General features: G+C 56.6%; 12 protein-coding genes across 12 annotated transcripts; 6 read left to right on the top strand and 6 right to left on the bottom strand.

Moving 5' to 3' along the window:
- Positions 1–36: 36 nt before the first annotated feature.
- Positions 37–1,516, bottom strand: FA10DRAFT_265820 (FMN-linked oxidoreductase). The gene is made up of 6 exons (XM_025521224.1): positions 1,422–1,516; positions 1,116–1,362; positions 837–1,065; positions 669–778; positions 348–613; positions 37–294 (listed from the first exon to the last, which is right to left on the bottom strand). Exons 1-6 carry the CDS (start codon positions 1,495–1,497, stop codon positions 89–91), a joined length of 1,134 nt encoding a protein of 377 aa, XP_025379212.1. The 5' UTR covers positions 1,498–1,516; the 3' UTR covers positions 37–88.
- Positions 1,517–2,047: 531 nt separating this feature from the next.
- Positions 2,048–3,415, top strand: FA10DRAFT_250286 (putative 40S ribosomal protein S24). The gene is made up of 4 exons (XM_025519560.1): positions 2,048–2,059; positions 2,430–2,643; positions 2,721–2,855; positions 2,921–3,415. The coding sequence occupies exons 1-4, from the start codon at positions 2,057–2,059 to the stop codon at positions 2,968–2,970; spliced, it is 402 nt and encodes a 133-aa protein (XP_025379211.1). The 5' UTR covers positions 2,048–2,056; the 3' UTR covers positions 2,971–3,415.
- Positions 3,244–5,186, bottom strand: FA10DRAFT_228507 (hypothetical protein; the record flags this gene model as incomplete). Its single annotated transcript, XM_025518750.1, has 3 exons — positions 3,244–3,722; positions 3,791–4,788; positions 4,852–5,186. The coding sequence occupies 3 exons, from the start codon at positions 5,184–5,186 to the stop codon at positions 3,244–3,246; spliced, it is 1,812 nt and encodes a 603-aa protein (XP_025379210.1).
- A 342-nt stretch (positions 5,187–5,528) lies between these two features.
- On the top strand, positions 5,529–6,531 carry FA10DRAFT_80803 (hypothetical protein). Its single transcript, XM_025525718.1, has 4 exons — positions 5,529–5,658; positions 5,722–5,877; positions 5,952–6,377; positions 6,455–6,531. The coding sequence occupies exons 1-4, from the start codon at positions 5,602–5,604 to the stop codon at positions 6,482–6,484; spliced, it is 669 nt and encodes a 222-aa protein (XP_025379209.1). The 5' UTR covers positions 5,529–5,601; the 3' UTR covers positions 6,485–6,531.
- Positions 6,532–6,578: 47 nt separating this feature from the next.
- Positions 6,579–10,241, bottom strand: FA10DRAFT_228988 (hypothetical protein; the record flags this gene model as incomplete). Its single annotated transcript, XM_025518774.1, has 7 exons — positions 6,579–6,856; positions 7,010–8,420; positions 8,488–8,765; positions 8,826–8,940; positions 9,005–9,585; positions 9,645–9,957; positions 10,035–10,241. The coding sequence occupies 7 exons, from the start codon at positions 10,239–10,241 to the stop codon at positions 6,579–6,581; spliced, it is 3,183 nt and encodes a 1,060-aa protein (XP_025379208.1).
- A 905-nt stretch (positions 10,242–11,146) lies between these two features.
- FA10DRAFT_300557 (general substrate transporter) lies at positions 11,147–13,060 on the bottom strand (the record flags this gene model as incomplete). The annotated part of the gene is made up of 5 exons (XM_025524865.1): positions 11,147–11,456; positions 11,522–11,533; positions 11,601–11,713; positions 11,773–12,457; positions 12,525–13,060. 5 exons carry the CDS (start codon positions 13,058–13,060, stop codon positions 11,147–11,149), a joined length of 1,656 nt encoding a protein of 551 aa, XP_025379207.1.
- A 718-nt stretch (positions 13,061–13,778) lies between these two features.
- Positions 13,779–15,793, top strand: FA10DRAFT_239553 (phosphoglycerate mutase-like protein). The gene is made up of 2 exons (XM_025519187.1): positions 13,779–14,409; positions 14,483–15,793. The coding sequence occupies exons 1-2, from the start codon at positions 13,826–13,828 to the stop codon at positions 15,747–15,749; spliced, it is 1,851 nt and encodes a 616-aa protein (XP_025379206.1). The 5' UTR covers positions 13,779–13,825; the 3' UTR covers positions 15,750–15,793.
- A 448-nt stretch (positions 15,794–16,241) lies between these two features.
- FA10DRAFT_265814 (glutamate dehydrogenase) lies at positions 16,242–18,298 on the top strand. The gene is made up of 5 exons (XM_025521223.1): positions 16,242–16,397; positions 16,489–16,609; positions 16,693–17,452; positions 17,530–17,721; positions 17,806–18,298. Exons 1-5 carry the CDS (start codon positions 16,362–16,364, stop codon positions 18,068–18,070), a joined length of 1,374 nt encoding a protein of 457 aa, XP_025379205.1. The 5' UTR covers positions 16,242–16,361; the 3' UTR covers positions 18,071–18,298.
- Positions 18,139–20,418, bottom strand: FA10DRAFT_265813 (hypothetical protein). Its single transcript, XM_025521222.1, has one exon. The coding sequence runs from the start codon at positions 20,081–20,083 to the stop codon at positions 18,320–18,322; it is 1,764 nt and encodes a 587-aa protein (XP_025379204.1). The 5' UTR covers positions 20,084–20,418; the 3' UTR covers positions 18,139–18,319.
- A 68-nt stretch (positions 20,419–20,486) lies between these two features.
- FA10DRAFT_278665 (hypothetical protein) lies at positions 20,487–22,527 on the top strand (the record flags this gene model as incomplete). The annotated part of the gene is made up of 7 exons (XM_025523474.1): positions 20,487–20,933; positions 20,996–21,163; positions 21,227–21,420; positions 21,484–21,814; positions 21,889–21,897; positions 21,950–22,129; positions 22,183–22,527. Exons 1-7 carry the CDS (start codon positions 20,523–20,525, stop codon positions 22,525–22,527), a joined length of 1,638 nt encoding a protein of 545 aa, XP_025379203.1. The 5' UTR covers positions 20,487–20,522.
- Positions 22,272–23,359, bottom strand: FA10DRAFT_265812 (Non-heme 11 kDa protein of cytochrome bc1 complex). The gene is made up of 5 exons (XM_025521221.1): positions 23,218–23,359; positions 23,031–23,156; positions 22,836–22,966; positions 22,813–22,814; positions 22,272–22,680 (listed from the first exon to the last, which is right to left on the bottom strand). The coding sequence occupies exons 1-5, from the start codon at positions 23,323–23,325 to the stop codon at positions 22,619–22,621; spliced, it is 429 nt and encodes a 142-aa protein (XP_025379202.1). The 5' UTR covers positions 23,326–23,359; the 3' UTR covers positions 22,272–22,618.
- A 323-nt stretch (positions 23,360–23,682) lies between these two features.
- On the top strand, positions 23,683–24,962 carry FA10DRAFT_259270 (hypothetical protein; the record flags this gene model as incomplete). The annotated part of the gene is made up of 2 exons (XM_025519958.1): positions 23,683–24,432; positions 24,480–24,962. The coding sequence occupies 2 exons, from the start codon at positions 23,683–23,685 to the stop codon at positions 24,960–24,962; spliced, it is 1,233 nt and encodes a 410-aa protein (XP_025379201.1).
- Positions 24,963–25,748: the final 786 nt, after the last annotated feature.

Raw genomic sequence — 25,748 nt, 5'->3', positions numbered from 1 at the left:
GAGGCAAAACGTGCACTTTGACATCACGTGTTTTGTGCTGACGTAAGCAGAAAGAGCTTAATATTTCATGGCGGAGCGTCGGACTAAGTTACAGAATCTCGTCCGAGATGCGGTCGAAACAGTCAACACCTTCTCTGCCAAGGGCAGTGGCCAGGGCGACAGCTTTAGCGCCCGCCGCGTGCATGCGCTGAGCTGCAAGCCCGCTGATGACCCCGCCGACACCGATGATATCGATGTTCTTGAGTCTCTTGTCACCAGATGCGTCGAGTAGTCGGCGTAGCCGATACACATTGCCTGAGAGTTTGTAAACCTCCACGCCGGGAAACAGCACCTAAGACCGCACTCACCAAGCGAGATGGGATGCAAGCTTTCGCCTGCCAGCCCTCCTGTTCCATCGAACCCCTGGTCATCGCCAGGCAGACCACGAGGTAGGGAGGGTGTAAATCTGCCCGGCGAGTCACCCTCGTTGAGCCAGAACGAGCAACCAAGGGTGTTCGTGCTCGTGAGGAACGCAATCGGGTGTCTTCCTGCATCTTTCAAGGAACCTAGCGAAGAAAGCTCCTGTACCAAAGCCGCAAATTGGGCATGGTAGGAATATGGTGGAAGCTTGAGTCTAAATCTTGTCTTTTAGCTGGTGACTGACGCTCCTTAGAAACGGCTTCACCCACCCCACGGAGAGGAGATGGCCCCTAGACCCTTCGTTGGCTGCCTTGATCTCTTTCAGATATTGCGCTATCGCCTCGGGGTCGTAAGCGGTGGGCATGTCGGTCCCCTTGACCTTGATGTGGATAAAGATGAGACAAAAGCTGACATGGAGGGAGGTCGATATTACTCACGTTCGGGCAACTGAGGTTCACTTCGACGCCAATCAAGTTGGACCACCCCTCATCAGCCGTTCCTCCAAGAATTTCAGAGGTCCAGTCCCGCAGATACGCAATCGTACCTCCCACAGCCTCCGGCGGTCCAGTTATGCTGATGATGACCGGCTTTCTTTCTGAAGAGGAAAAGAGCTGCGAGAGCCAGTCCAAATACGAAGAGAGCGGATGAGGGCTGAAACCATACGAGCTGCTATTGTTTCAGCAGGAGCTCAGCTTTTCGCGTGCAACCATCCTCACTTGATCGAGCCTCTCGCAATTGTCAACCTCCCACCCTCAAGTGTCTTGAGATGGTCGCGGACAAACGCATGCGAATGCACGTTTGCGTCCTGCTCATAGACAGATTTAAAAGCAGCCGACTTCGCCTCCCTCCGAAGCCTCTCGATGTCTTCGCTTGATACAACGGCAGTTCTGGTTGTGACAGCCGATGTGCTGGGGGAATCAAATAGCTTCGTAAGATCTTGAAGATCGCTGGCCCATGGTGAAGCTTCCGGATTGTTCGTCAGCTTAAAGCATCCTAGTATGGAATGCATACAGCCTACACACAGCTATTGAGAAGGGCAACACCTTTCTCCTGGCCCGACTCCGTCTCCTTCAACAATAGCGAACCAATTTGCACCATGTCTGCGCCCTCCCACGCTTTCGACGATGAGTGACCTTGGCTTCCTCCACATACGCGGAGACGGAAAGCCGGTCTTCGTATGCCACGTGTTTCGATGGGGGTCACCATCACAACGATGAGCACCATGGCTCATTCAGCGTAGAGAGGTTGCTACAAAGGCAGCGGCGAGCATCACAAACACAATCGCGATTCGAGGAAGCTCTTCTAGGGTAGAGGTGTACGTGCCACAGGACTCCATACTCACACCGAGGAAGCATTCAAAGCTCGAGCCTTTCATTGGCTCGTCTCTTCTCCTCCCATGGGCATGCCCACTCTCCCCTCCACTCTCCTCAGCTCCCAGTGTAGCGATGCAACGCTGTGCAAGTGGCTCTGGAGAACAATAATTGCACCCTCGATGTGATCAGAAATGTTGGCTGCCAGTGACGGTCTACCATGTACGAAAGCTGGGTCACGTGTGAAATTTCCAAAACACGTGGCCTGTTCTTTGCTCCGCAGCGAGGTTGGATTAGAGGACCATTCGAGCACTCGAATCTACTACTCCTCACCGACACCTCTCAAGATGGTTAGTAATGATGTGGCTAGAGACGGCATTTGATCGGATGGCACGCTGGATATCGTCAGGAGCGTCCAATTCCGTGGGACAGGGGATGGTGATTGTGGAAAGGAGAGGTGGGCGAAGCATGTCGTAAAGGGGTACTGCTGGATGGTCTCGAAGCGAGGTCTAGGATGGAAGCGACTTGGCGGCATGGACTTTTTGCTCGTGCAGATGGTCCATTGCCTGCAGCCGTAGGAGAGGACGCAAACGGGCATCGCACAGGACATATTTTGGAGCTCTCAAGGACGAAGAAGGAGGGGGGCCGTTCCATCAAATGCTGTCTTGAATCGCAAGTCAACCTTAGGACGTGGTATGCTGACGAGGTTGTGTCTGACAGGACTCGACCTCTCCCGTGACTCTGCGAACGCGCAAGTTCATCACCAACCCGCTGCTGCAGCGCAAGCAGATGGTCCTCGATGTCATTCACCCAACGCGGGCCAACGTCTCCAAGGACGAGCTCGAGGACAAGCTGTCGACGATGTACAAGGCGCAGAAGGAGCAGTGCGTCGTCTTCGGCATGAGGACCCACTACGGTGGTGGTCGCTCGACTGGTGAGTTTCCTTCCCGCCGGTGGCTGTTGGATCAGCAGGATCGAGCAATCGTCTGACCGATGATGGACATCGATCAGGTTTTGCTCTCATCTACGACTCGCGCGACTCGATGAACTTCGAGCCCCGACACCGTCTCGTCAAGAAGGGCCTCGCCGCCAAGGTCGAGAAGCCCTCGAGGAAGCTGCGCAAGGAGAGGAAGAACCGCGCTAAGAGTGAGTGGTTTCTTGTTCCATCTTTCATGATCGTCTCTTGGCTCACGACTCGTCCCTGCCTACAGAGGTCCGCGGTGTCGCCAAGAAGAAGGGCTCTGGAGACAAGAAGAAGTAATCGACCTATTCTCTTCTTCTCCTACACCTCTCGTTGTCGCGGCACACATTTTTCTGCATACACCACACGCACACACACTACTACAACATCACCCAAAACTTCCCGCTGGGAGCAGGCTGTCTTATGGCTTCTTCTCACCTTAACGCTTGTACCATGATCACAACCATGAGCTCTACTCTCACTGGGGGAGCGCGCAACATCGAAAATTGAAAAAGAAGCCAAGTGCAGATAGACTCGGGTTTGTTGCGATTCCTGTACTAACAGAGGATACATCTACACATCGAAACGGGCCTTTCGCCTCCCCTTTGGCGGTGCTGATGGCAAAAAGTTAGATGAGGTGACCTCTGATGCAGTAGACCCTGCTGGTGCCTGGTCCGAAGGAGGCAAGAGGGGAAGACCGGCCCTCGAGACACTCGACCCAGCCTGTCTGTTGCCCAGCAGGAAGAGGCCGAGGATCCTTCGAAGGCCCTTTCCGAGTGCGCCCGGCGCTCCCTCATACAGGTTGGCCAAGAGTGAGATGCCAATGGCGAGGAGCATGACATCGCCCTTTGGGATCGGGCGAAGCTTGCGCTTGTGCACGAGGACCTGGTAAGTGCTGTCGAGGGACATCCTGCCGACATAGAGGCCGAGCTGCGATCGTCGAGAGGGAGGAACAGCAAAGATGAAGATGGATGAGAGGAAACCGTTGAGGAAGTAACGGAAGCGGGGGAACAAGGTCCGAGGAAGGTAGTGTTGGAAAAAGCAGGTGAGGGCTACAAGAGGAAGTGTGTCCCTTGTCAGTGGAGCGATCAGGAGCAATGTGAGAGAATGCGACACCTACCCCAGGCAGTGCCGATCGATCCGGAAATGACGGTGGCGCCTTGAGCAACGCTCAATGAGAAGCCAAAGAGCTGCTTTTCGGGGTCCTTCAACCATGCCTTCCACCTCAGTACGTTGAATGCAGCCAAGAAGGCGCCAACGAAACGAGCGCTGGCGATCCATTCCCGCTTCCAAAAGTCTAGCAGATTCTTGCGGCAAGAGGGCTCAGTCGGATGCAATAGGGCGCAGAGAAGCTCCGTGTGGGCGGGATGCGCAGGGGAGAAGTCGAGTACGGGGTTGATCTCCTTGTACGATGTTGTTGGGTATGGGGAAGGATGGAGCGCCGAGAGCGAGGGAGAGGTGAAGGAGGGGAACGCAGATGCGGTACGCGTCGGAGTGCTGAGCAGGGCGACATGGTCTGCAATCTGTCGCTTCGAGGGCCATGGAATCGACGAAGGGAAATTCTCGGGTCTAGAGGGGATATAAGCCGAGGAGCGAGCGAGGATGATGTCTCCATAGCCCTTCGGAAAGGCGTACGGTTCAAAGAGAAAGGCCCAGAGCAGCTGACCGTTGCCGATAGCGTACAGAAGCGCTGAGTCGCACCACTTGGGCACCCATGATGTAGCCCGGCTGCCGCTCCTTCGCAACAGGTGGTAGTGATTGTGAAGGCCTTTCGTGAAAAGATCCAAGGCGAGGCTCTTTCTCGGAAACGTCGGGGCGCCAGGCCTTGACGGTGTCTGCGAGGGCAAGAGAACCAGTGCGGGAGAGGCCAGCAGCGCAGCAAGCGACGGAGCCACGCCTTCACCCCGCAAAAGCCGCACGAGCCGTGCAAGAACGCGAGAACGAAAGGCTGCGTTGGGAAGCGAGGATGGGGCTAGGGCCGGCAGCGAAGCGAGAGACTTGAGCCGAAGAAAGTTCAAGAAGTAGGTCAACGAACGGTATAGCAGCGTGAAGAGACCGAAGCCGGCGCCAATACGTGTCGAGGTCTGTGAGAAGATGGATCGGAGTGCTTCTCTCGGACTGTAGGAACAGAAGGGCGATCAGCAACAAAGGATGTCGGACGACCAAGCCAGACAAACTTACGTCTTTCTTCGCAGCAGCCCAGGCAGCAAGCTCTCGAGAAGCGTACTGATGATGTATCCTGCCAAGAAACTTCGGATGGCCGCTCGACTGGCGAGCGGTAAAACATCGTCTTGAAGGGCATTGTCTAGCGCAACCGAAAGCTTGGGTGGTTCTTCGGTCTTCGAGTCTTTTGTCTTGTCCTTTTCCTCGAAAGCAGCCGTAAATGCAGCGATAAAGGGCGACCCTCGGTAGCCAGAGCCGGCAGTGGGTGTGGAAGGATACGAGGCCGTTGGTGTGGGAGGATTTGTTGAGGGTGCTGAGCTGTAGACCGGGGGTGGTGGCTTAGCAAGGCCCATCTTGGAAGCCAACGTGCGCAGGCGGTGAGCTTCGGCAGGTGTCACGACAAACGTCAGTGGCAAGGCAAGCGGCGGAGGAGCGTCGAGAGGCCAATCTCCTGACCCGCGATCCGACCCGTGCGACGTCTGCCTCGCCATCGAAGTCGACTTGGCCATCGTCGCTGTCGTTCGTGTCCTCAGAAGGACCGATCCCGTTTGCCGACCAGACGCGCGAACTGAATATCCAGATCCTCTTCTCCCCGCACGGTGAAAACATGTACCGGGCTAAGAGTCTAAAATGCCACGTGTGATGAAGGAGGCGTAGCCGTTGCTTGCTTGCACTTTTGAGACCTTCGAGGGTGTCGGTCTTCTTCTGTCTTTGTCCATTCTTCAACACGGCTGCGAGCGAGTCGAGAAGAGACGACAAGGGACAAATATGCGGCTCCAGGCTCTGCTGCTGCTCTTACTGAGCCTCCTCGCACATGTCAAATGTGTGCGTAGCGCACCGAACTGCTTATAGATATCTTCATTTACTGACTCGCACACGACTTGACAGCTCTACTTCTACCTGGACCCAGGCGACCGCCGGTGCTTCTACGAGGAGTTACCAAATGACACAGTCGTAGTGGGGCACTACATGGCCGAGGTTTGGGATCGAGAAAAGCAGCACTTTATCATCCGAGACGATCTCGGTATTCAGATCACAGTCAAGGTGAGTTTGGGCATCACATCATCATCATCATCTCACGTATGACACCTTCTGAACCGTTTGCTCTGATTGTGCAGGAAGTCAAGGAGGATCATCTCGTCACTTCGTCCATGGGGCCCTCTGAGGGCAAATTTGCTTTCACGTCGCACGAAGCTGGCGATCACAGCATCTGCCTTTCGACCAAGCTCCTCAACGGGTCCGGCTACAAGCCCTCGCCCGACGACCACGAGCACCAGGTGCGCATGCACCTCGACATCATCATCGGTGAGGCCAAGCCCGACAACAAGCCTGCGGACCGCCAGCACATCACCGACCTGGCAGGCCGGGTCCGGGATCTTAATGACAAGCTGCGCGATATCCGCAAGGAGCAGCAGTTTCAGCGCGAGCGAGAGGCAGAATTCCGAGATGCGAGCGAGAGGGCCAACTCGAGGGCAGTCTTTTGGAGCTTGGTGCAGGGCGTCACGCTCATTGCCACCTGCGTATGGCAGGCTAGTCATCTCAGGGTACGTCCCGCTGGTCCCCATTGTCGACGTGGAATCTGATCAGAGGCTGATGAATTTTCTCCCCCTCTCGCGAACAGACCTTTTTCGATCACCGCAAGATTCGATGAAGACTACAGAAGTGCTGTACTGTAGATTACCGAAAAATCATCCATTTCAAGATTCATCTACGGTTTAGTAGAGCAGCCAAGAGCCAGACACAGGCTAGGCTCTAGGTGTGACGGTCCCATCATCGTCATCATCCGCGCCGTCGTCGTCAACGACAAAGTGGGACGTTTCGCCCATGACTTCTGACCTCGATGAACTTCTGGATGGTTCTTCGTCGGGCACCCTTGCCCAAGACGTCGTGCTCGGTCTGCCCCTTCTTGATCTTGCAAATGCAGGTGCATAACGGTCGGACAGCGGCCTGAAGCGCTTTCTGGCCCAGTCGAGAGCGTCGCGCAGTAGCACTTCGAGCTCTCCTCCAAATTCCCCTGCACCGCCTGACCCACTGCCATCGCCGTGAGAAGCTGATGAAGATGGAAAGGTGGTCGCAAACGATTGAGCAAGGGCCGACGATGCCGTTCGAATGCCCTGCCTTGTGCCTGCTCCTGGACTGACGCCACCACCGGCATTCGTCGTCGTGGGCAGGAGACGGGCCGAATGCATCTCCCTCGCGGCGGCTTCAGAGGCCGTTGCCCTTCTCTCCTGCGCCGCAATGAGCTTGAGCACGTCCTTTACCGTGACGAGACCCTTCAATAGGCCGAATTGGCTGACCAGAATGACGCGCGGGCCCAACTTCTTGAAGAGATCCATAACCACTTCGAGCGGCATTGAGGGCTGGACAAGGAGCGGGTTCTGCTCGACCCACCCTCCGAGCTCCAAGACATCGACATCACCCTCCATGTCGATTCCCCCGCCGGCAGCTCCCAGCACTCCGTCTTCTGTCATTGCTACCCCTTCGCCCTCCGCTTCCTCCTCCTCATCCCTGTCGCCGTCAATGAGCACTGCCTCTTCTTCTTCTCTCGTCTCTCTCCTCCCGACGCTCGGTCTTCCAGATGCTCTGCCAGAGTAGTCGTCATCTTCATACGTGTCGAGCAGAGGCTCCGGGTCCTTTGCTCCGCGAGCGGTGGGATCAATCGAGAACTGACAGCGAGCCTCTGCGTCCAGGGTGCTCCTCACCCGTCTCGCCTTGCCAATCGCGTACCTCAGCTCCGTCTTGCCCGCATAGCCAAGCAATGTCCGATCCTCCCTCGACCTAACGACTGGAAAGCCCTTGTAAGGACCCTGTGCGAGCTTCGCCTCGACTTCTTTGAGCTGCATGCCGCTGGCGTAGAGGACGACGGCCTGCCTCGTCATGACGCTCGACACAGGCAGATTGAACACGTGGTCGTCCTTGTCGAGGAAGGGGAAGCCTTGGAAACGGATCGTCTGCTCAGCGATGCCGCCCTTGCCGTACCAATCGCCAACGCCCTTTGTGATCATGACGACGAGCATGGTGGGGAGAATGTAGGTCAGAGCGCCCGTGAGCTCAAACATGATGACTACGACGGCGACGGTGATCCGAGTGACTCCCGCTAGCGCCGCCGCGGCGCCCAGGAACGCATAGGTGCCCGGGGTGATGCAGGGCACGTCTGGCTGGCAGGCGCTGAAGAAGCTCGAGTGGGGAAAAGAGTTGTGGAGCGACTTGACAATAATGCCAATCATGCGTCCGAAGGTGGCACCGATGGCCATAGACGGCACAAAGATGCCCGCTGGCACCTTGCAGCCGTAGCTGATGATGACCAGCGCAATTCTCAGCACGGTGGCGAGGAGAAGCGAGTTGACCATGCGCCACTGGGCCCATGATTGGCAGAGGTTGTCGTAATCGCCCCCTCCTTCGCACTCTCGAAAGAGAATCTCGAGTGACTCCGTCATGTCGATACGAAGAAACATGTTCCAATATCCGATGAAAGCGGTCAAGACAGCCAGGACACACGCTTCGGAAACGCCGTGGGCCGCCAGATTCTCTCTTCGAAACTTCTGTACCTGCAGGTTGTACTTGATGACGAGAGCGCCATATAGACCCTGTTTCCACTCGTCAACACCATGCTTTATGACGAGTCCAGACGAACCACATGTCGCGGTGACTCACCCCAAAGATACCGATGACAATGTAGAAGATGATCTCGAAGTAGTGCCAGTCTCGATCGTAAGAGACCTGGAACAAGACGAGCTTGCCTGTCTGGAAGGGGTTCATGAACGACAGAGCCACTGTCGCAGCCAAGGCGCACAGGAAGCTTCGCCACATGGTTGTCGCCGGAAAATTGTAGGCCATCTCCTCCAGGGAGAACAGCACGCCGCCAATCGGGGAACCGAAGGCGACTGCTACTCCAGCGGCACTGGCAGCTGTCAAGAGCTCCCTCATCCGGGCTATCATCACGTCAGCTATGCTGTCGGCCGATGCAGTGCGATTGGAGCTCCCAGACTTACCCTGGCTCCTATTGAAGCTGCGGAACGCCTGAGCGACGAGGTTGCCGATGCAGCAGGCAATGTGCACAGCTGGTCCTTCTTTGCCCACACTCAGACCAGAAGCGATGGCGAGAGGCTGTGGGGCTGTTGTCAGCTGCCGGTGGTCGGCCATGGACACTACCTCGTGATGTTTGGCTCACCAGGGCAAGGCTCTTGATGGCCAGCGTCCAGGCGCCCAAGAAGCCATTGATGATGAAGCCAGCCAGGATGCACTTGATCTCGCTGATGCCACTTCCAGCCGCGTAGGGGGCAAAGTGTCGGACCATGTGGGCGCACAGGCTCGAGAAGACGGCAGCAAAGAGGATATAGGTGATCCAGGAGGGAAAAGTCCAGCTGGACCATGCCACCCAGTCCTCGCATACATCGGCGGGTGTCGTCGACGGGCTCGAGCCAGGCGATGCATCGGCGCGCGAGAGCAGTAGAGCAGCATTTGCCAGCGCAGAAGCTCTCGAAGCGAGCATGCTGACAGCTGCTGTCGAAGTGGTATTGACGACATTGGTCACGGTGGGTGCGGCCGACGCCATGGTCGTGGCAGCAGCTTGGGCGGCCTTGACTGCCGGGGGCGGCAAAGCAGCGCCACCAGGGCCTGCCGCGTCCATGAACTCGCCGCAGCAGAATTTGCGATTGAGCCACCAGCCAGAAGAGCAGTAGCCCTGCTTGAGATCGGACGCCCATTCTGTCGCCAGCGAAATGATGGCCATGTTGACGCCGATGAGAAGCCCTGGTGAATAGCAATGACTTTGAGAACGCCTTCTCATCGCGTAGTTGACAAAGACTCACCAACGAGCACGACTACACCGCTATCTGTGACTGCGCCTGCCGCACCGCAGATGAATCTCCAGACCCACCACGCTCTCCTTCCCCAGGGGTTCGAGACTGGCCACCAGCGAGGAGGGCGATCCTCAGGCGAGAAGTGCGCTTTACCCCAAGCAGGATCGATGAAGCTGCGGGCGTATGAGGAGGAGGAGGGTCCACCGTTGGTAGCCAGGTGGGCATTGGATGAGGCAGAGTACATGGCCTGCCGCTTGCGAGCCTCTCTGGCCGCTCGCCCTCGTTCGCGAGCGCTGTCGGCGATCCAATCGACCGTCGAAAACTGAGGGGATGGGGAGAGAGGCACATTTAGTCAGGAACCACGGAGTCTTCATCGTTCGCTTTGAAAGAACTACTAACGCTTTCATATCTCCGAATCTCATCCAGGGCCTCTTCGTCAAAGTCGTTGGCCTGGGACGCGGGCAGCAGCGAGTTTCTGCGACTGTGCCCAGATGAGGTTGCGCCTTCCCCGCCGGTCGCTGAAGCATGGCTCGCTCGCCTTGGAGCAGACGGGCCCTGGCCCAGCGTCGACTCGGGCTGCTGCTGCGATGTCGAAGCCGGCTCCATCGTGTTTCAAGCTCTGCTGAGGACTCTGGTCACGGTGCACGGGACACTGTCATCCCTTCGTTGGCTTTTTGTCGACGTCGGTGTCTCGGTGTCGAAATAGTGGGCGAGCTTTCTTTTTTTGGTTTCATCTTTTGTCTGCCAGCCTGGTTTGATCGTGCACGGCCTTCACGCGCTCAAAAGGCTTTCACCACTACCCAGATGGTCGATTGGAGGACGAACATTTCTTTCACTAATGGCAATGATGAGGGCACAGAGGAGGTAGAGTACAAGGGGAGCCACAACGCGGTAGAAACCCTGAGCAAAAAAAAGCGTCAGTCTCACGTTGTAGAGAAGGCACAACAGCCGAGACACCAGGGATTGGCTCCGCGATGAGGAAGGCGGCGCCTACGTCCCTTCCCCGCTCTCGCCGATGTACCCTTGAGAAACAGTGATACATCGCCGAGAGAGAGATAGGGAGAAGGGCGCTTTCCTCGGAAGGTGGAAGAATCAGATAGGAGCGAAAGACATTTTGAAAGATGACAGTGTGTCCCCATCCGTTGGCTCTTTTACAAGCAACGTAAGAGTGAACTATGCTAAAGTGGTGTAGGGTATCATCCTGAGAAGGAAAGAGCATGGCGACGGACCCTCTCTACTCACTTTCTATAGTCTGCGCCTCGTCATCGTCGACGCTTTGTTGCAGGAAGACAAGAGACGCGTGAAGGCAAGAAAAATTCTCTTTTCGTTGAGTGGCGGCACGTGGAAATTTCATTCGCTTCACCATGGTGACGCATAGGGAAGCAGCTTCGCGACTTGTTCTACAGCAGCTTTGAGAGGTGGAAGGAGTCATCTGGAAGAAATGTACACTAATGAACAGAGTGCATGGGAGTTGGCAACGAGATGCTGATGCAAGCTCAGCGCAGCGCAGCTCATAGGAGGAGAGGGCCGGGCATAGCCTGGATCTTCTCCTTGACGGCTGTGTCGTTGTCGGCTAGCTTGGAAATGACGAATCGCTGCGTCTCCCTCCTCTTCCGTGGGCTGAGATCGGTGACGCAGTTCTTCATATATGGCGTGCGCTCGAAAACGTAGGTTATTCCTTCCAAAGGCAGATTGCTCGTCTCGGGAACAACGAAGATCGTGAAGAGGGTTGCCACAAGGGAAAAGGTTCCGAAGATGAAGAAGGTGCCACGGTTCGGGATGTTCAAGAGCATAATTGGTGTCAGCTTGCCGAGGGCGAGGCTGTTTCGATCACATGTTAGCCAAGATCGAGACCTTATGCACTAGGGAACTGTGCTTTCACTTACTTCGACAAGGAGCTGTGCAAAGGGTAGGCAGATGTTAATCATTTGAAAAGGGTTGGTTGAACGAATGATCTGCACTCACGCCACGATCTTTGAAACCCCCATTGAGGGTACTCGCAGGGAAGTGGGCGGTGCTTCCGAAGTGATGCTAGATATTACCATGGCGAGACCGAAGCAGAAGCCGAAAGTGAATACCTTTAACAGCGGAGAGGAGGTCAGACACGAGAGACAGCAGAACGTGACCCATTACTCACATATATCATCGAGATTGTTGCAAGTCTCAAAGATTCATTGGGCGCCTGAGTTGCGGCCCCTGAAATGGCAATGAAGAACATGGCGAAGGCCTGGATGAGAGTGCCGATGACTGCTGGCCACTTGCGTCCAAAGCGGTCGACCGTGAAGAGAAGGGCGCACACGGCCGTGACTGTCTTGACGATACCGTATATTCCCGTTGCAAAAAGACCAGCCGATCGGCCCACTACGCCGAGCTCTTTGAAGATCTGTGGGCTGTAGTATGCCAACGAGATCAAGCCGCTCCACTCGGCGCACAAGTGAGCGAGAGAGGGCACTACGAAGCGGAGCAGGTCGTTCTTCGTCCGGGTTGCTTCTTTAAAGACGGTCTTGACAGTCCTCTTGCCAGTCGTGTTGATATCTTTCTGAATCTGCATGACCAGGTCTTCGACCTCGGGCGAATCGAGATCTTGGCGAAGGTAGAAGGCGCTCGACTGCTTAGCCTCCATCCAGCGACCCTTGAGCACAAACCACCTCGGCGTCTCCTTCGACATCATTGCACCGATAAGGGCAATTCCAGCTGGAATGACCTGGAAAGCAGTGGGGATCCTCCAGTTTGCACTGTTCATGACATCTTTCATCGACTCGTAATGCTTCTGTACCCCGAAGTTCGCAAAGAACGCGCAGGTCGTGCCCAGATACACGAACCTAAGGTGGAAGTCATGAGCTTTGATGTGCGTCGTGTCTTCCTACCGCTACGAACGCGCTTACTCACATGAAGAACGTCCCATTGAGACCACCACGAATCCGTCGCGGCGAGACTTCGGCGATAAAAGTACCTACGGACGTGTGGTTGCAACCCATGCCGGCCCCAGCGATGAATCGGCCGACGTACAGTTGCGCTCGGCCGTTAGCACCATCGATTGCACAGGTGATCTGGATGACGGCGCCCACAAGAAACGTGCAGGTGGAAATGATCATAGCTTTTCGTCGGCCGATCCAATCAGGCAGAAACAGTGAGATGAGACCACCGAGGATCTGCCCACAGAGGAGGATGACGACGATGTTTCCCTTCTCGTCTGCCAACTTCTTTGGCTCCTTGGGCATGTGAAAATCCCTTCGAAATGAAGGAGCTTCGAGTAGACCGCCGACTAGACCAATCTCATAACCGTACGAGACGCCATTGAGTGCGACGAGAAGTACGATGATGACGGCATTACGATAGCTGCACCAAGTCGCCAAAGAGCTCTTGTCGGGAGCGTAGTCCTGCTCGTTGATGCTACTGTCTTTGTTACTACTGCCTTTCACCATGACGTTGTGACTGTCGTTGACGAAGTAAGAGAGGGGAGTGGGAGTCAGTTCTGGATGGAGGAAAAGTAGACTCTAAATATAGCAGTGAGGTCTGCATGCTCGTCTCAGAATCATGTACTCGCATGACTGAGCAGGAAAACACTCTTCTCCGTCAGAGAAAAAGGGTGGGGCCGGCCGGAATCTGCGCCCTCACTTCGACCGGTCCCTCGACCAAGCAAGGCGGGACTAGAACAGTGAAGGTGCCAGGGAGCGCGGCACAACGGAAGTGCGGAGAAGTCTTTCGTGAATGATAAGATGGCGCAACCCTCCTTTGCCCACTTCCAAATGCAAAGGGCAGGAAGTGTAGCAGATGTAATGGGGGGAGCGGAGCCAGGGACCGTGCTTCAGGTGAAGGACTTTGCCCACAGCCTCATCGCAGTGTTTCGCGGTCCTTGGCACAGCAACAGGAGGACATTCGCCCGCGGAGCAGGCCGAGGTCCGACACTGCCATGGTTTGGTTGTAAGTGATTGCGATGCATCTCAGACCACACCCAGCGTCGTTTCTGCTCGGTCCGTCTCCTGAGCGCGGCCCGAGTGGCGCGACAACGGTATGCCTTGCCAGACCGTAACCGCAAAACATCAATCTCACGAACCCGTCAAATTGGCCATCTGCGTCCGTGCGAGAGAAAATAGTGCGCGCGCGGAAACCACGTGTCAGACCTACATCACTTCCGTCTCTTGCCCGTTCAACTTGGTCCTGGTCCTGGTCCTGGGACTGATTCACCGATGTCGACGGCAGCAACACGGCGATATTCTGCGTCTTCCGACGGGTCTGACGCTGTCGAAAGGGAAGCGCTGATCCTGCACAGGCTAGATACAGAGCCAAAGACGGCATCGTCAGCAGCGGCCCGAGGTTCATACAGAGACGCAGACGCGTCTGCGGATGATGACGACGAGATCGCACTGCCCTCGAGGCCAGGCGACGAGGAACAAGGGCTCGACAAGACTGGCCGACCCGAGTGGCTCAAAGACGGACTCGCGGCGGGGAAACGGTCCCTCCGGCTCCGCATCTTTTTCTTCCTCGGCATCGGCCTGCTCCTCTTGCTCCTCTTTCTTTTTGTCTTTTCCTCGTCGGGCGGCGGCGGCCTGAAGAAGGCTTACAAATGGGCAGGAGACGTCTGGAGAGACGGAGATGCGGAAGCTGAAGGCGGGTCGCCATGGGAGTTCCCTATCGATGTGGGGTATCCAGGCCCTACCGCCACAGGAAAGGCGCCAAAGCTGGCCGATGAGGACATCCCGACGCCCTCGCCTTCGCGCGGCAGCTCTCCCATTCAGACCTACACGCCTGAGCTGCCCAACTTCGATCTCTTGTGAGTGTCTCTATTCTCAGCATGCATACCTCCCTCCTCGACTGACGTCCATGTCAAATGGAAACCCGAACAGCAAACACATGGGACCTCTGACTCCCTACACGTCGGCCCCCGACTTTGGCCCTTCTTCTGCGCGCTACCGGGCGCTTACCGGGTCATGCCACGTTGATAGGGTCCACATCCTCCACCGCCACGGCTCTAGGTACCCGACAAGCGATTCGAGTGCTTATCTGGTGCCCAATCTCATTGCAAAGAACGCCGGCAAGCTCAAGTTTTCGGGACCGCTCGACTTCTTAAACAGCTACGATCCACACCGGCTTGGAAAAGAGCTGCTAGTGCCCTTGGGAAGGCAGCAGCTGTACGACAGTGGCGTTCTCCATGCTGTCGAGTACGGCAAGTTGGCCGAGCAAGACATGCAAAAGCATAAGCGCCTGTTCGTCAGGACTGGCAGCCAGCAGCGTATCGTCGACAGCACAATTGCTTTTCTGCAGGGCATGTGCGGCGCCAAGTGGCACAGCATGACCGACGTCGAGGTTCAGATCGAAGCGCCCGGCTTTAACACAACGCTGGCACCTAACTTTGCATGCCCGGCCTCGGCCAGGCCAGACACGGCTCCGGGCTTCCGATGGAACAAGGACTGGACACAGGACTACCTTCGCTCTGCCGTCGATCGCCTCAAGGGCCACGTACAGGGTCTGGAGCTGAACCAAGATCACCTCTACTCGATGCAGCAGCTCTGCAGCTACGACACGGTTGCCTTTGGACGGAGCGACTTCTGCGGCCTCTTTACCCAGCAGGAGTGGCTCGACTACGAATACGCATGGGACCTGGCCTTTTACGGCGGCTACGGGCCGGGTGCCACCGTGGGCAAGGCGCAGGGCGTCGGCTGGCTCAACGAATTCATGAGCCGACTGACAAAAACAAAATGGGACGAGAGCACGCAGACGACTGAGAATCGAACCCTGAACACCAACGAGCGAGCGTTTCCCGTCGATCGCAACTTCTACGCCGACTTCACCCACGACTCCACCATTGCAGGCGTACTCGCCGCAATGAGCCTGCCCGACTTTGAGCACCCGATGCCAGTCCACCAGCCCGATCGGCAGCGCAAATATCGCACCTCGACGCTGGTGCCCTTTGGCGCCCGCCTTGTCTTTGAAGAGATTAGTTGCGCGGCAGAGGGATACGTCAGGATGCTCCTCAATGAGGCCATTGTCCCTCTCGATCAGCTCCCCCACTGCCAGTCGCGAGTCGACGGTCTGTGCGCGCGCGAAGACTTCATCAAGTCGCTTGAGTCTCGAAACGTCAACGCTCAATGGGCGAATTGCACGGCCGATTAGTTTAGCACTTTGTATTTGTACAGTAGTAGTAGTAGTAGTGATACATCTTCATCTCCTTCGTGGAGACAGATGGAAAAATATCTCTTATCATCCTCGATAAAAAGAAAACGCCACACTAGTGCGCTCTCGTGACGCGATGATGGCTTTGGCTTGTTCCGCTCGAGTCCTGACGTCCCAGGTCAAGCTCTAGCCGGACATGACACAAGAAGCGATCCGAGCTCAAGATGAGGTCAGAAAGAGCCGTGAAAGCCGCTTGCCCAATCTGACCAATCAGTGATTCAAGAAAGTGGAGAAAAAGTGAGAGAGAGTGGAAGAGAAATACGTTGGGATGGAATGATCGGCAAGTCCGATGATAAAAGATGAAGAAAAAATTGGACGCGGACAAAGCGATCAGCAAACGATAAAGCAAAAAGATTATCACGAGCGCGCACAGACGTCAAAAACCAGGAAGAAAGAAGAGATTCGCCGGAGGGAAAGATAAGGACGGAATGACTCTTCTTCGCCCCTTCTGAAATCTTGTTCTTCTCCCCTCTTCTTGTTACTCTCCACCTTTACACACACACACACACCTCTGTTCTCGAGTAGACTCCTCTCTGAACTTGCCTGATCACGATGTCTAACCTTCCCTCCGAGCCAGAGTTTGAGCAGGTAAGAGGAAGCTTAGCCGGTGGTCGTCTCTTTCTCTTGTTCTTCCGAGCTGACGAGGAATCGACTTGCTGTTGCTGTTGCTGCCGAACAGGCCCTCAACGAGGTCAAGCTCACGCTGGCACCTTTCCTCAAGAAGCACCCCGAGTACCAGAAGGCCCTCGAGATTGTCCAGGTTCCCGAGCGCGTGATCCAGTTCCGCGTCGTTTGGGAGGGTGAGTCTACCCGCCCTCATCATTCCTTTGGTGGAAGTGCCAGCCTGCTGACTCGCATCTCGTCTCATCTATCAAACGAAAAGATGACAACCACGTTCCTCAGGTCAACCGCGGCTACCGTGTGCAGTTCAACAGCGCCCTTGGTCCCTACAAGGGCGGTCTCCGGCTGCACCCGACGGTGAACCTGAGCATCCTCAAGTTCCTCGGCTTTGAGCAGATTTTCAAAAACGCCCTCACGGGCCTGTCCATGGGCGGCGGCAAGGGTGGCTCCGACTTTGATCCAAAGGGCAAGTCGCCCAACGAGGTCCGCCGCTTCGTCAAGGCCTTTGCCACGGAGCTGACGCGCCACATTGGCGCCGACACGGACGTGCCCGCGGGCGACGTCGGCTTCTCGACGCGCGAGGGCGGCTTCCTCTTTGGCACCTACAAGCAGATCAAGAACGAGTGGGTGGGCATCCTTACCGGAAAGGCCCTCGACTGGGGCGGATCCCACGTCCGGCCCGAGGCGACGGGTTACGGTCTCGTCTACTACGTTGAGCACATGATCCGCGAGGCCGAGGGCGAGCAGTCGGGCTGGAAGGGCAAGAAGGTCGCCGTCAGTGGCTCCGGCCAGGTGGCCCAGTTTGCTGCCCTCAAGCTCATGGAGCTCGGCGCGACGGTGCTGTCGCTCAGTGACTCCAAGGGAAGTCTCATCGCCAAGGACGAGGCCGGCTACACCAAGGAGCAGATCCAGGAGGTGTACAAGATCAAGTACGACCGAAAGGAGCTCAGCACCCTGGGCGACCAGGGTGGCAAGCTTGAGTTCCACGGCAACGGAGCCAGGCCTTGGAAGCTTGTCAAGGCGTGAGTTCTTTTTCTCATTCTCTCCTTTTTGTCTTTTCTGAGTGTTCTGACGACTAGGACGCGCTTTGGAATCACAGGTACGACGCAGCGCTGCCCTGCGCCACGCAGAACGAGCTCGACAAGTCCGACGCTGAAGAGGCCATCAAGCGTGGCTGCAAGTACGTTGCCGAGGGGAGCAACATGGGCGTCGACGCAGATGGCATCTCCGTCTTTGAGAAGAGCCGTGCCGAAAAGGGCAAGGGCGGGTGCTGGTACGGCCCGGGCAAGGCGTGAGTTGTCCATCTCCTCCTTTTCCTCCCAATTTCCTTTTTTTTTGGGGGCTGACAGCGCAAGCGGATTGGCCTGAACCACAGCGCAAACGCAGGTGGTGTCGCCGTGTCTGGCCTCGAGATGGCACAGAACAGCCAGAGGCTGACGTGGGCGCCCGAGGAAGTCGACGAGAAGCTCAAGAACATCATGAAGGACGCCTACGACCTCTGCCTCAAGACCGGCGCCGAGTTCCCGCCCGAGGGAGAAAAGGCCGGAAGCGATGGCCTGCCCAGCCTGGTCCAGGGCGCCAACGTGGCCGGCTTCAAGAAGGTCGCCGACGCAATGAAGGCCCACGGCGACTTCTGGTAAAGAGAAAATCCTTTTCTGGTGGAGAACTTCCTCCTTCGTCCCTCTTCTGATTATAGAAAAGACAAGCAGTAGTAGAAGTGCTTCTTTTGATGCGATTCTTAGCCAAGTCTCATTAGAAATCGTTCATGAGTACAATCCATGTACGTTTCTCGGCAGCTCGTCCAGCCTCGGCACGATTGGGGACTTCTTTGAAATGTGAAGATGATTGCTGTAAATGCTAGCTAGGTAGATCAGGAAGATTATGCTCATCTATTGACCAGCAGAGAGCTGATCGGCGTGCTGCTGAATCTTGTCGCTCGTCTCTGCGGCAGGTGCTGATGCCGTTCCGTTTGTCGCAGCGAGCTCGTCTGCGTGCTGCTGAACTTTGTCGCCCTCGAAATCGACTGAGGAGGACGAGGGCGGCGCAGTCGTCTTGATGGCCGGCACATCCATGGCCTGGCCCTGGCCGACGGCGAGATTGGACGTCGACGTCGACGTCAGGGGAATCGAGAGCTGGGTGGCGACGGTGCGCTGCGACGCGGTCCGGTGCAGCACCCGGTCGCTGGGGGCTGCCGTCATGGGCGGCGCGTTCGTCATGGCCTGGGCCGAATTGCGTCCCGTGGCGCTGGCGGCGATGCTCATGCCCGTCCTCTCGCTGGCATCGGAGCCGCGGCGGCTGAGAGGCGGAATTGCCTTCATGCTTGCATAGGTGTCTGACGAGTTGCGCCTCTCGTTCATCAGGCTGCCGCCAATGCTGCGCGCAGCGTGGTGAGAGTGTCCGCGCGACGATGCCGCGCCTCCACCGATGCTGGCGGCCGCGGTCGACGAGGCCAGCGTCAGTACGCTGGCATCATCGCCCGGCTGGCCTGAAGGATGCGGGTTGTTCGATGGGTGGGGGCGAGAGAGCGAGGGAACATTGACGTATGGTTGATCGTCCATCGGCTCATTCTGCCCAGGCAGCTGTACGAGCGACCCGCTCGTCGACCGGCCAGCGGGAGGCGCAGCAAACTGGATCGCAGAGGAGCCAGCAATGGCGCTGGCCTGCGGTGGCAGCTGCTGATGCTGCTGGTGACCGATGCTGGCGTTGTCGCCGCTGCGGATCGAGGGTCCGCGTCCCTCTCCGTGGCGGTGCTGAGCAATCTGCGCGAGCATTGGCGGGTTGCCAGCGGTCGCAGCACCGCCCTCTCTCTCAAAGCTCATCAGTGTCGTCGGTTTTGTGCTGGCTCGACTCTTCTGCGTGTCCATGGTATTGTTGTCGACGCTGTCTCGGTGTCCCTGGCCACTGTCCGAGCCAGAGATCCGACCGCTACTAATGTCGTCGATTCCAGCATGTCCAGGAATGCCGGGCGAGATGGCCGACACAGGCCCATCGGCTGGCAGGGGTGCGTCTCCTGCTGATCCGATACGACTCTGCGCTCCCTCTTGCGCAACTGCAGCGGCGGCCGCTGCGGCTGTCTTGGGAGGCGAGGACATCAGGTCTCCAGCCGCGATGGGGTCGTGCACGGGGAGGCCGTCGAGCTGAGGAGGTGGAGTGGATGGCAGCCCCAGCGTGTTGGCCAGCCCTTCGCCACTGCTACCTCCAAACCCACCCGTCACGGGCGCAGCCACCGACGTCTTCTTTGCGCTTTGTTGTTGTTGTTGCTGCTGCTGCTGCTGCTTGGGCACCGGCGGAGCGTTGGCACCCGTGTGGAAGAAGCGCCCCGAGAGGATCGAGTCGCTCTTCTTGGCCCCTTCGCCACCTTTGAGGTTGCCGCTCGAGCCTGGCTTGCTCCCTCGTCGGCTCCGCATCGATCCCGTCTTCTTTGCTGTAGTCGCGTCACCAGTCGTCGACGTCCTCGCGGGCGGTTGTGTCGCTGCCACGCCCTCGTCTCCATTTGCTCCACTTTCATCGACCTGAACGACCTCGTCGCTTGGCCGCCTGCCAAAGCGCTTGAAGAAGCGACGGATCTTGGACCCCTCCTGCGCGTCTTGTGCCGTGGCTCCTGCAGGCGCTGTCGGTGCCGCCGTCATCGTCGTGTTCGTAGGTGCCGGCATCCTGTAGAGTCAGTCTCCTTGCCTGCTTCTCTATCGTCTGGACCCGGTGGATGAAGGCCCGGCGGGCGAAACAAGGCTCAAGGCTCAGGGTTTCCGATGCCACGTTTTGTTTTTGAACTCCTCCACTTGGCACTCTAACATGCGATACAACCCTGCCCATCGGCTGCAAGCGACCTGTGCGCACGATCGATCTCGCCTCGGCAGCTATTCCTGCTCCATGTGCTCTCTGTCACAGTGATTGGGCTCACGACCTAGGTAGAGGGCTTTTCCTGTGCTCCCTCCATTCCTTGCCTTCTCCTAGTTCATGGCGTCCTGTACATCTCCTTTCTTCAAGGTCGAAGCAAATGCTAAATAAAGAAGCCCAGGAGGGGGAGGAAAAAAAAAAGTTTAAAAAGTGCGGCGAAGCAAAAGTGGTGAAGCTTGCTTTTTTGCGCCTCTAATGTGCGGCATCCTTCTCCATGCCCGCTCGCTCAAGGAGAAGAGACCAACCAGCTGGCACGCCCTGACACGAGCCATTGACGAGAGAGGGCCTGATGCCTCGGCGAGTCGTACCTTGCGATGCGGCGAGTGCGAGCTGGATCTGCACTGCAGCGTCCTCGGTCTTCGCGGTAGGTCCGAAGCCACTCCGCAGCCCGTCGTCTCGTCGAACGGCCAGCTGCTCCTTTGCTGGAACGGCGAAGTCTTCGACTGGCTCGAAGAGGAAGGACAGAGTCTTGAACAAGGAGAGAATGATGCTCTCTGGCTCCTGGCGATGCTGGAACGTCGAAGGGACACTGGTATGAGCACCCAGGAAGCCCTCGTCGAGGTGCTGGGACGAATCGAAGGACCGTACGCGGTCCTCCTGATCGATGTGAGATATGGAGAGATACAGGATTCTGCTGAAGTATGTGAGCCTGATTGGGATGGATGAAGACCGCAACAGGTTGCATTGTATATGGTCGAGACCCCCTCGGGAGACGATCGCTATTGACATCAAAGAGTCAAGGAGGGATCTTGATCTGTTCGGTATCTGGTGAAGGGAGCAGAAACGAAACCTTCGAGGAACTCGACTGTGCATTCCTTTGGACCATTGATCTTACAGTGGGTTATAATTACCTTTCCTTACCAATATTACATGCAGGAACTGACACGCTCGCCTTGTAGCACGGTGAATTGCAACCGACCCCCTTGATACGGTCGCAGACGGTCTGGACGCAGCGATTGCAGCTAGCTGAGCTGGTTGAGACACCTGGAGCAACATCTTCCTCGAGCTGTGACAATGATGTCGCGCTGCTCAGGGTACTGTCCGACAGTGTTCGACGAAGAGTGACGTTCATTCGTTCACCACCGTCAGCAGAGTGAGCCTCACGACGTAATGCTAATTCAGCCCGGCTCTCAGACTAATTTATCATCCACGACAGCGAAACGACACCACACGTTGCGGTGCTCTTCTCAGGAGGGCTTGACTGCTCCGTCGTTGCCGTCTTGGCCCATCATCACCTCGCGCCCGAGCAGCCAATCGACTTGCTGAATGTTGCCTTTGAGAACCCTCGAGTTCTCTCTGGAAAGCAAGATTCCGATGGAGATCCATTTGCAGTACCTGATCGCAAGACTGGCCTAGCTACGTACCAAGAGCTCCGCAAAGTCGCACCTGGTCGACAATGGAACTTTGTCCAGATCAACGTCGAACACAAGGACTATATGCGCCAGCTCGACAAAATTACCTCGCTCATGGTACCGTCAGATAGTGTGGTGGGTATTTCGCAGCTGTTTTTTTTTCGCCTCAGTCGCTTTTTGGTGAGCTAACTTGCATTGACCCCCTTCAGATGGATCTGGTGAGCGGCAAGGCCCATTGCGAAAGCTAACCTCTTCTGACAAAGATACAAGAGCATCGGCGCAGCTCTGTACTTTTCTTCCCGACGGACAGGCATATTGACCGACGGAAGGCCTTATCAATCACCTGCAAGAGTGCTCCTCTCTGGCCTAGGCGCAGACGAGCTGCTTGGCGGGTATTCACGCCATCGAAAGGCCTACCGGAACCTCGGCCAGCGAGGTCTCGTGGAAGAGGTGAGCCTTGGGCCTGTTGACTGGATCATTCTCAAAAGCTAAGTAGATCATAGCTCCAAATGGATCTCGATCGATTGCCGACTCGCAACCTCGGGCGAGACGACCGGGTCCTGTCATCCGCCTCCATCGAGGCTCGCTACCCTTACCTCGCGAGGCCGGTCCTGCGATTCCTCTGCTCCCTTCCCGTCTCGTCAAAGATGAATCTGGATCTGCCCGAAGGTCAAGGCGACAAGATCCTACTTAGAGACGCAGCAAGACGCCTTGGCCTGGTGCAATGCGCAGGCGAGAAGAAGAGAGCGATCCAGTTTGGCGCTAGAAGCGCGAAGATGCAGGCTGGCCAAGGCGGCGTAAAGGGCCACGAGAAACTGCTGCTCTCGTCGTCATCACCACAACGATGAAATGAGATTCATTTCGTTTCTAGTCTTTTCGGCTCTTAAACTCTTCAATATCTCGAGCGCGAGCTGTAGTAGTTATCTCTCCTCCCCCTCTTTACTTGAGCTTGCTGAATAGCCTGGGTGCTGTGCAGGAGCTTGCGCAGTGGGCAAGGTGGACTGTGAAGGCAAAGTCAGCGAGTTTTTCAAAAAGGGGAATGTGTCGGAGACGAGAAAACTCACAGCTGTTGAGAATGGGACGTTGCGAGGAGCAAGTAAAGCAGTCATGTCAACACTGCCCAACGATAAACCAGGAAATGACCGATCGGACTCACAACTCTTCAACGCAGTTCTCCTCGTGGAAGCCCTTGCCGGCCTCGACTCGCTCCTGGCACTCGAGGAAGTGGTGCTTGGCGGGCGAGCACTCCTTTGAATTCTCGCACTCCTCGTAGATGGCGGGTTGCGGCTATTCATCTCCGTGTCAGTGCTGCTGGCACCTGTCCGATTCAGGAGCGCAAAGTCTGACTCACGTCTTCGGGCTCGTCCTCCTCCTCTTCCTCCTCTTCCTCTTCCTCGTCTCCACCCTCCTCCTTGTCATCGTCCCCTTCCTTCTCGTCTTCTCCTTCTCCCTCATCTCTGGAGTCCTCGTCTTCCTCCTGCGCGGCCTCGGATTAGCGCCCTTGCTCCGTTGCCTCTTATCGCGCATCACAGACTCACCTCAGCATGAACGGAAGGGAAGAGGCTGCTGAAAGCCGACGTCATCGACGAGAACAGCGACGAAGAGCTGTCCTCCTCGGAACGCGACATCGTAATGACAGACGCCATGCTGTGCTTGGGCTTGCGAATGGGTGAAGAAGTCGGCGACGGCCAAGCTGACGTTCTCGTCGTCCCTCATTCGTCCTTCGCCGTCCTCGTCCGATGGCACGTGCTATTTTTTTGCGAAATCCACGTGGTTTTTAAAGTCCAGACCACGGGGTCCCTGTCGACGTGGAATCATGCGGAATTTTGGCTCAGGGCGCAGCAGAGCAGCCTTTCCACGTCACCACCACAAACAAACTCGCCCTCTCGCTACTCAGTCTCGGTCTCGGTCACAGTCTCGGTCTCGTTCCCGGCTCTCTTGATATATCAGCACACTGTCTTTTCTTGGCGTCTCTTCTCTCTCTGTATCACGACCTTGTTCTCATGTCTGCTCCTTCGACCAGTACGCTACCGAGTGTGGCGACAACACCCGTTACCAAGCGCAAGCGCGAGGCACCCCTTTCACCGCCCTTGTCCATCCTGGGCCTCTCACCATCTCCCCTGTCCCCGGGAGACGACGAGCGCGACGACGACGATGACGACCACGAGGATGACTCGGTAACATCGACGAAGCGCAGAGGCACAAAGGGTGCCATGACGCCCGAGCGCGCGGCCCGACTCGAAGCGCGGGCTCATCGCAACCGATTGTCGGCACAGAACAGCCGAAATCGCAAGAAGATGCATGTGGCCACGCTCGAAAAGGAAGTCGTCGAGCTCAAAGAGGAGAGGGACAGCCTCAAGAGCAGAGTCAAGGTGCTCGAGGACCTTGTCCACAGCCTCCTCGCCAACGCAAACAAGACGGTTGATCCCACAGTTACTTCGGGCTTGCCTGCTGGCCAGGCTGCCTCTTCCTCGACACGACCGGCAGAATCCAACCGACTCCCCGCCATCGGTACTCAACTTTCCCTTACTCCTTCCACATCTTCAACTCCCGGCGACATCGCACGCACTGAGCGTACCGACCCGATTGCAGCGCCGATGCACTATCTTTCGACCCCCGCGCTCGAAGCGCCCACCTCCTCGAGTACTCCAACGACCATTGTTCCGACACCCAGCGACTTGGCTCGCCTCCCCGCAGCGGAGGCGTCGTTCCACGAGAACGCCCAGCAGCGGGCCTTGTCGCGTCGGGATCTGGTGTCGTTGCAGGAAATGAGGAGAGAGGGCGCCTTGACGGGCGAGAGTCGATTGGCATCAACGGCAGCAGCATTGGGACGACACTTTGTGTTGGCGACGAACCGAGACGAGAGGACGACGATGGAGCGAGACGAGAAGAGAGTGCCGAAAGCTGGAAGAGAGGCAAGGACGACGCAGGAGATGTTTGCGAAGAGAACAGCAAGCTGGCAGGCTGGCTCGAAGAGCTCCTCGGTGGCGAGCAGGCCTTTGTCAACGAGAAGATCGAGCAGGCGGAGGATAACGCTGCGCATCAGGGTCAGGAGACGATCGAGGGACATCATGAGACGCAAGCTGCCCTGATTGAAGAGCAGCCGGACGATTTGAGTGCCTGGAGCGAGAGCTGGGATCAGACGACCAACAACAGTAACACCGTCAGTGACTTTATCGACTTTGAATTTGATTTCGAAGTCGATGGATCCCCGACATTGCTCCAGAGGCCTACCCAAGATCCAATTGGGATGGCGATGGACGTCGAGCCCCTTCATGTATGATTTAGATCCCCCGTCTCAACTTTCCCCTTTAATGTGACCACCATTTATTTCCTATATGCGCCGAGAGAGAGAGTGGTTGCTCGATGATCACCACGGACTTTCCAAATGCACTTCAAAATAGAGCTGTCGCTGAAAGTCATACGTCGAAGTTTGCGCACACGACATTGAGGTGGCCAATAGAGAAAAGCACTCGGCAATGACAGCTTCCGGTTCGCCATGTGCGATGGCAGAACAAGAATGGCAGAGCCACTGCGAGCTCCTAGAATAGACAGCAAGAAAGCAGATGCAGGTCGATGACTGCCGCGTGCCGCGGGTCTCCACCCATAGATCCTGCTAGGTTAGGTTCCCAGATCACACGACATGGGAGTCATACATTTGGCACCCTCCTCTCATTGGTCATTGGATGGGGGAAAAGGGACGGTATATCCGAGCAGAGGAAGCCCAACGCAGGGGCGGAGAAGAGAGAGAGGGGATGGGACGGGACCGCTCTGGCTGCAGCGTCATTTGATAGTTGTATTTGCCATCCTTGTATTGGGGGGGGACCCCGGAGGATGCAAGATGGGTCGAAATGCGAGGTAGATGCTACCACTACTATCCGTTGCTGCAGCCTGCTGCACGCTGCACTTGGAATCTTTTATTTTTTTTCTATTGCAGCTGCCGATCATAAGGAAGCGATGCACATATATTGATGCATCTTTCTCTTTCCTTCCCGTATGCCCTAGACCCCCTTGCTTGCCTTTGTTTCTCGCCTGCCTCGGCCTCTCCGTTTTGGATGAAGCACAGAAG

The sequence above is a fragment of the Acaromyces ingoldii genome, assembly GCF_003144295.1.
Source record: "Acaromyces ingoldii strain MCA 4198 unplaced genomic scaffold FA10scaffold_2, whole genome shotgun sequence".
Classification (NCBI taxonomy): domain Eukaryota; kingdom Fungi; phylum Basidiomycota; class Exobasidiomycetes; order Exobasidiales; family Cryptobasidiaceae; genus Acaromyces; species Acaromyces ingoldii.
This window is presented reverse-complemented; position numbering and strand designations above follow the sequence as displayed.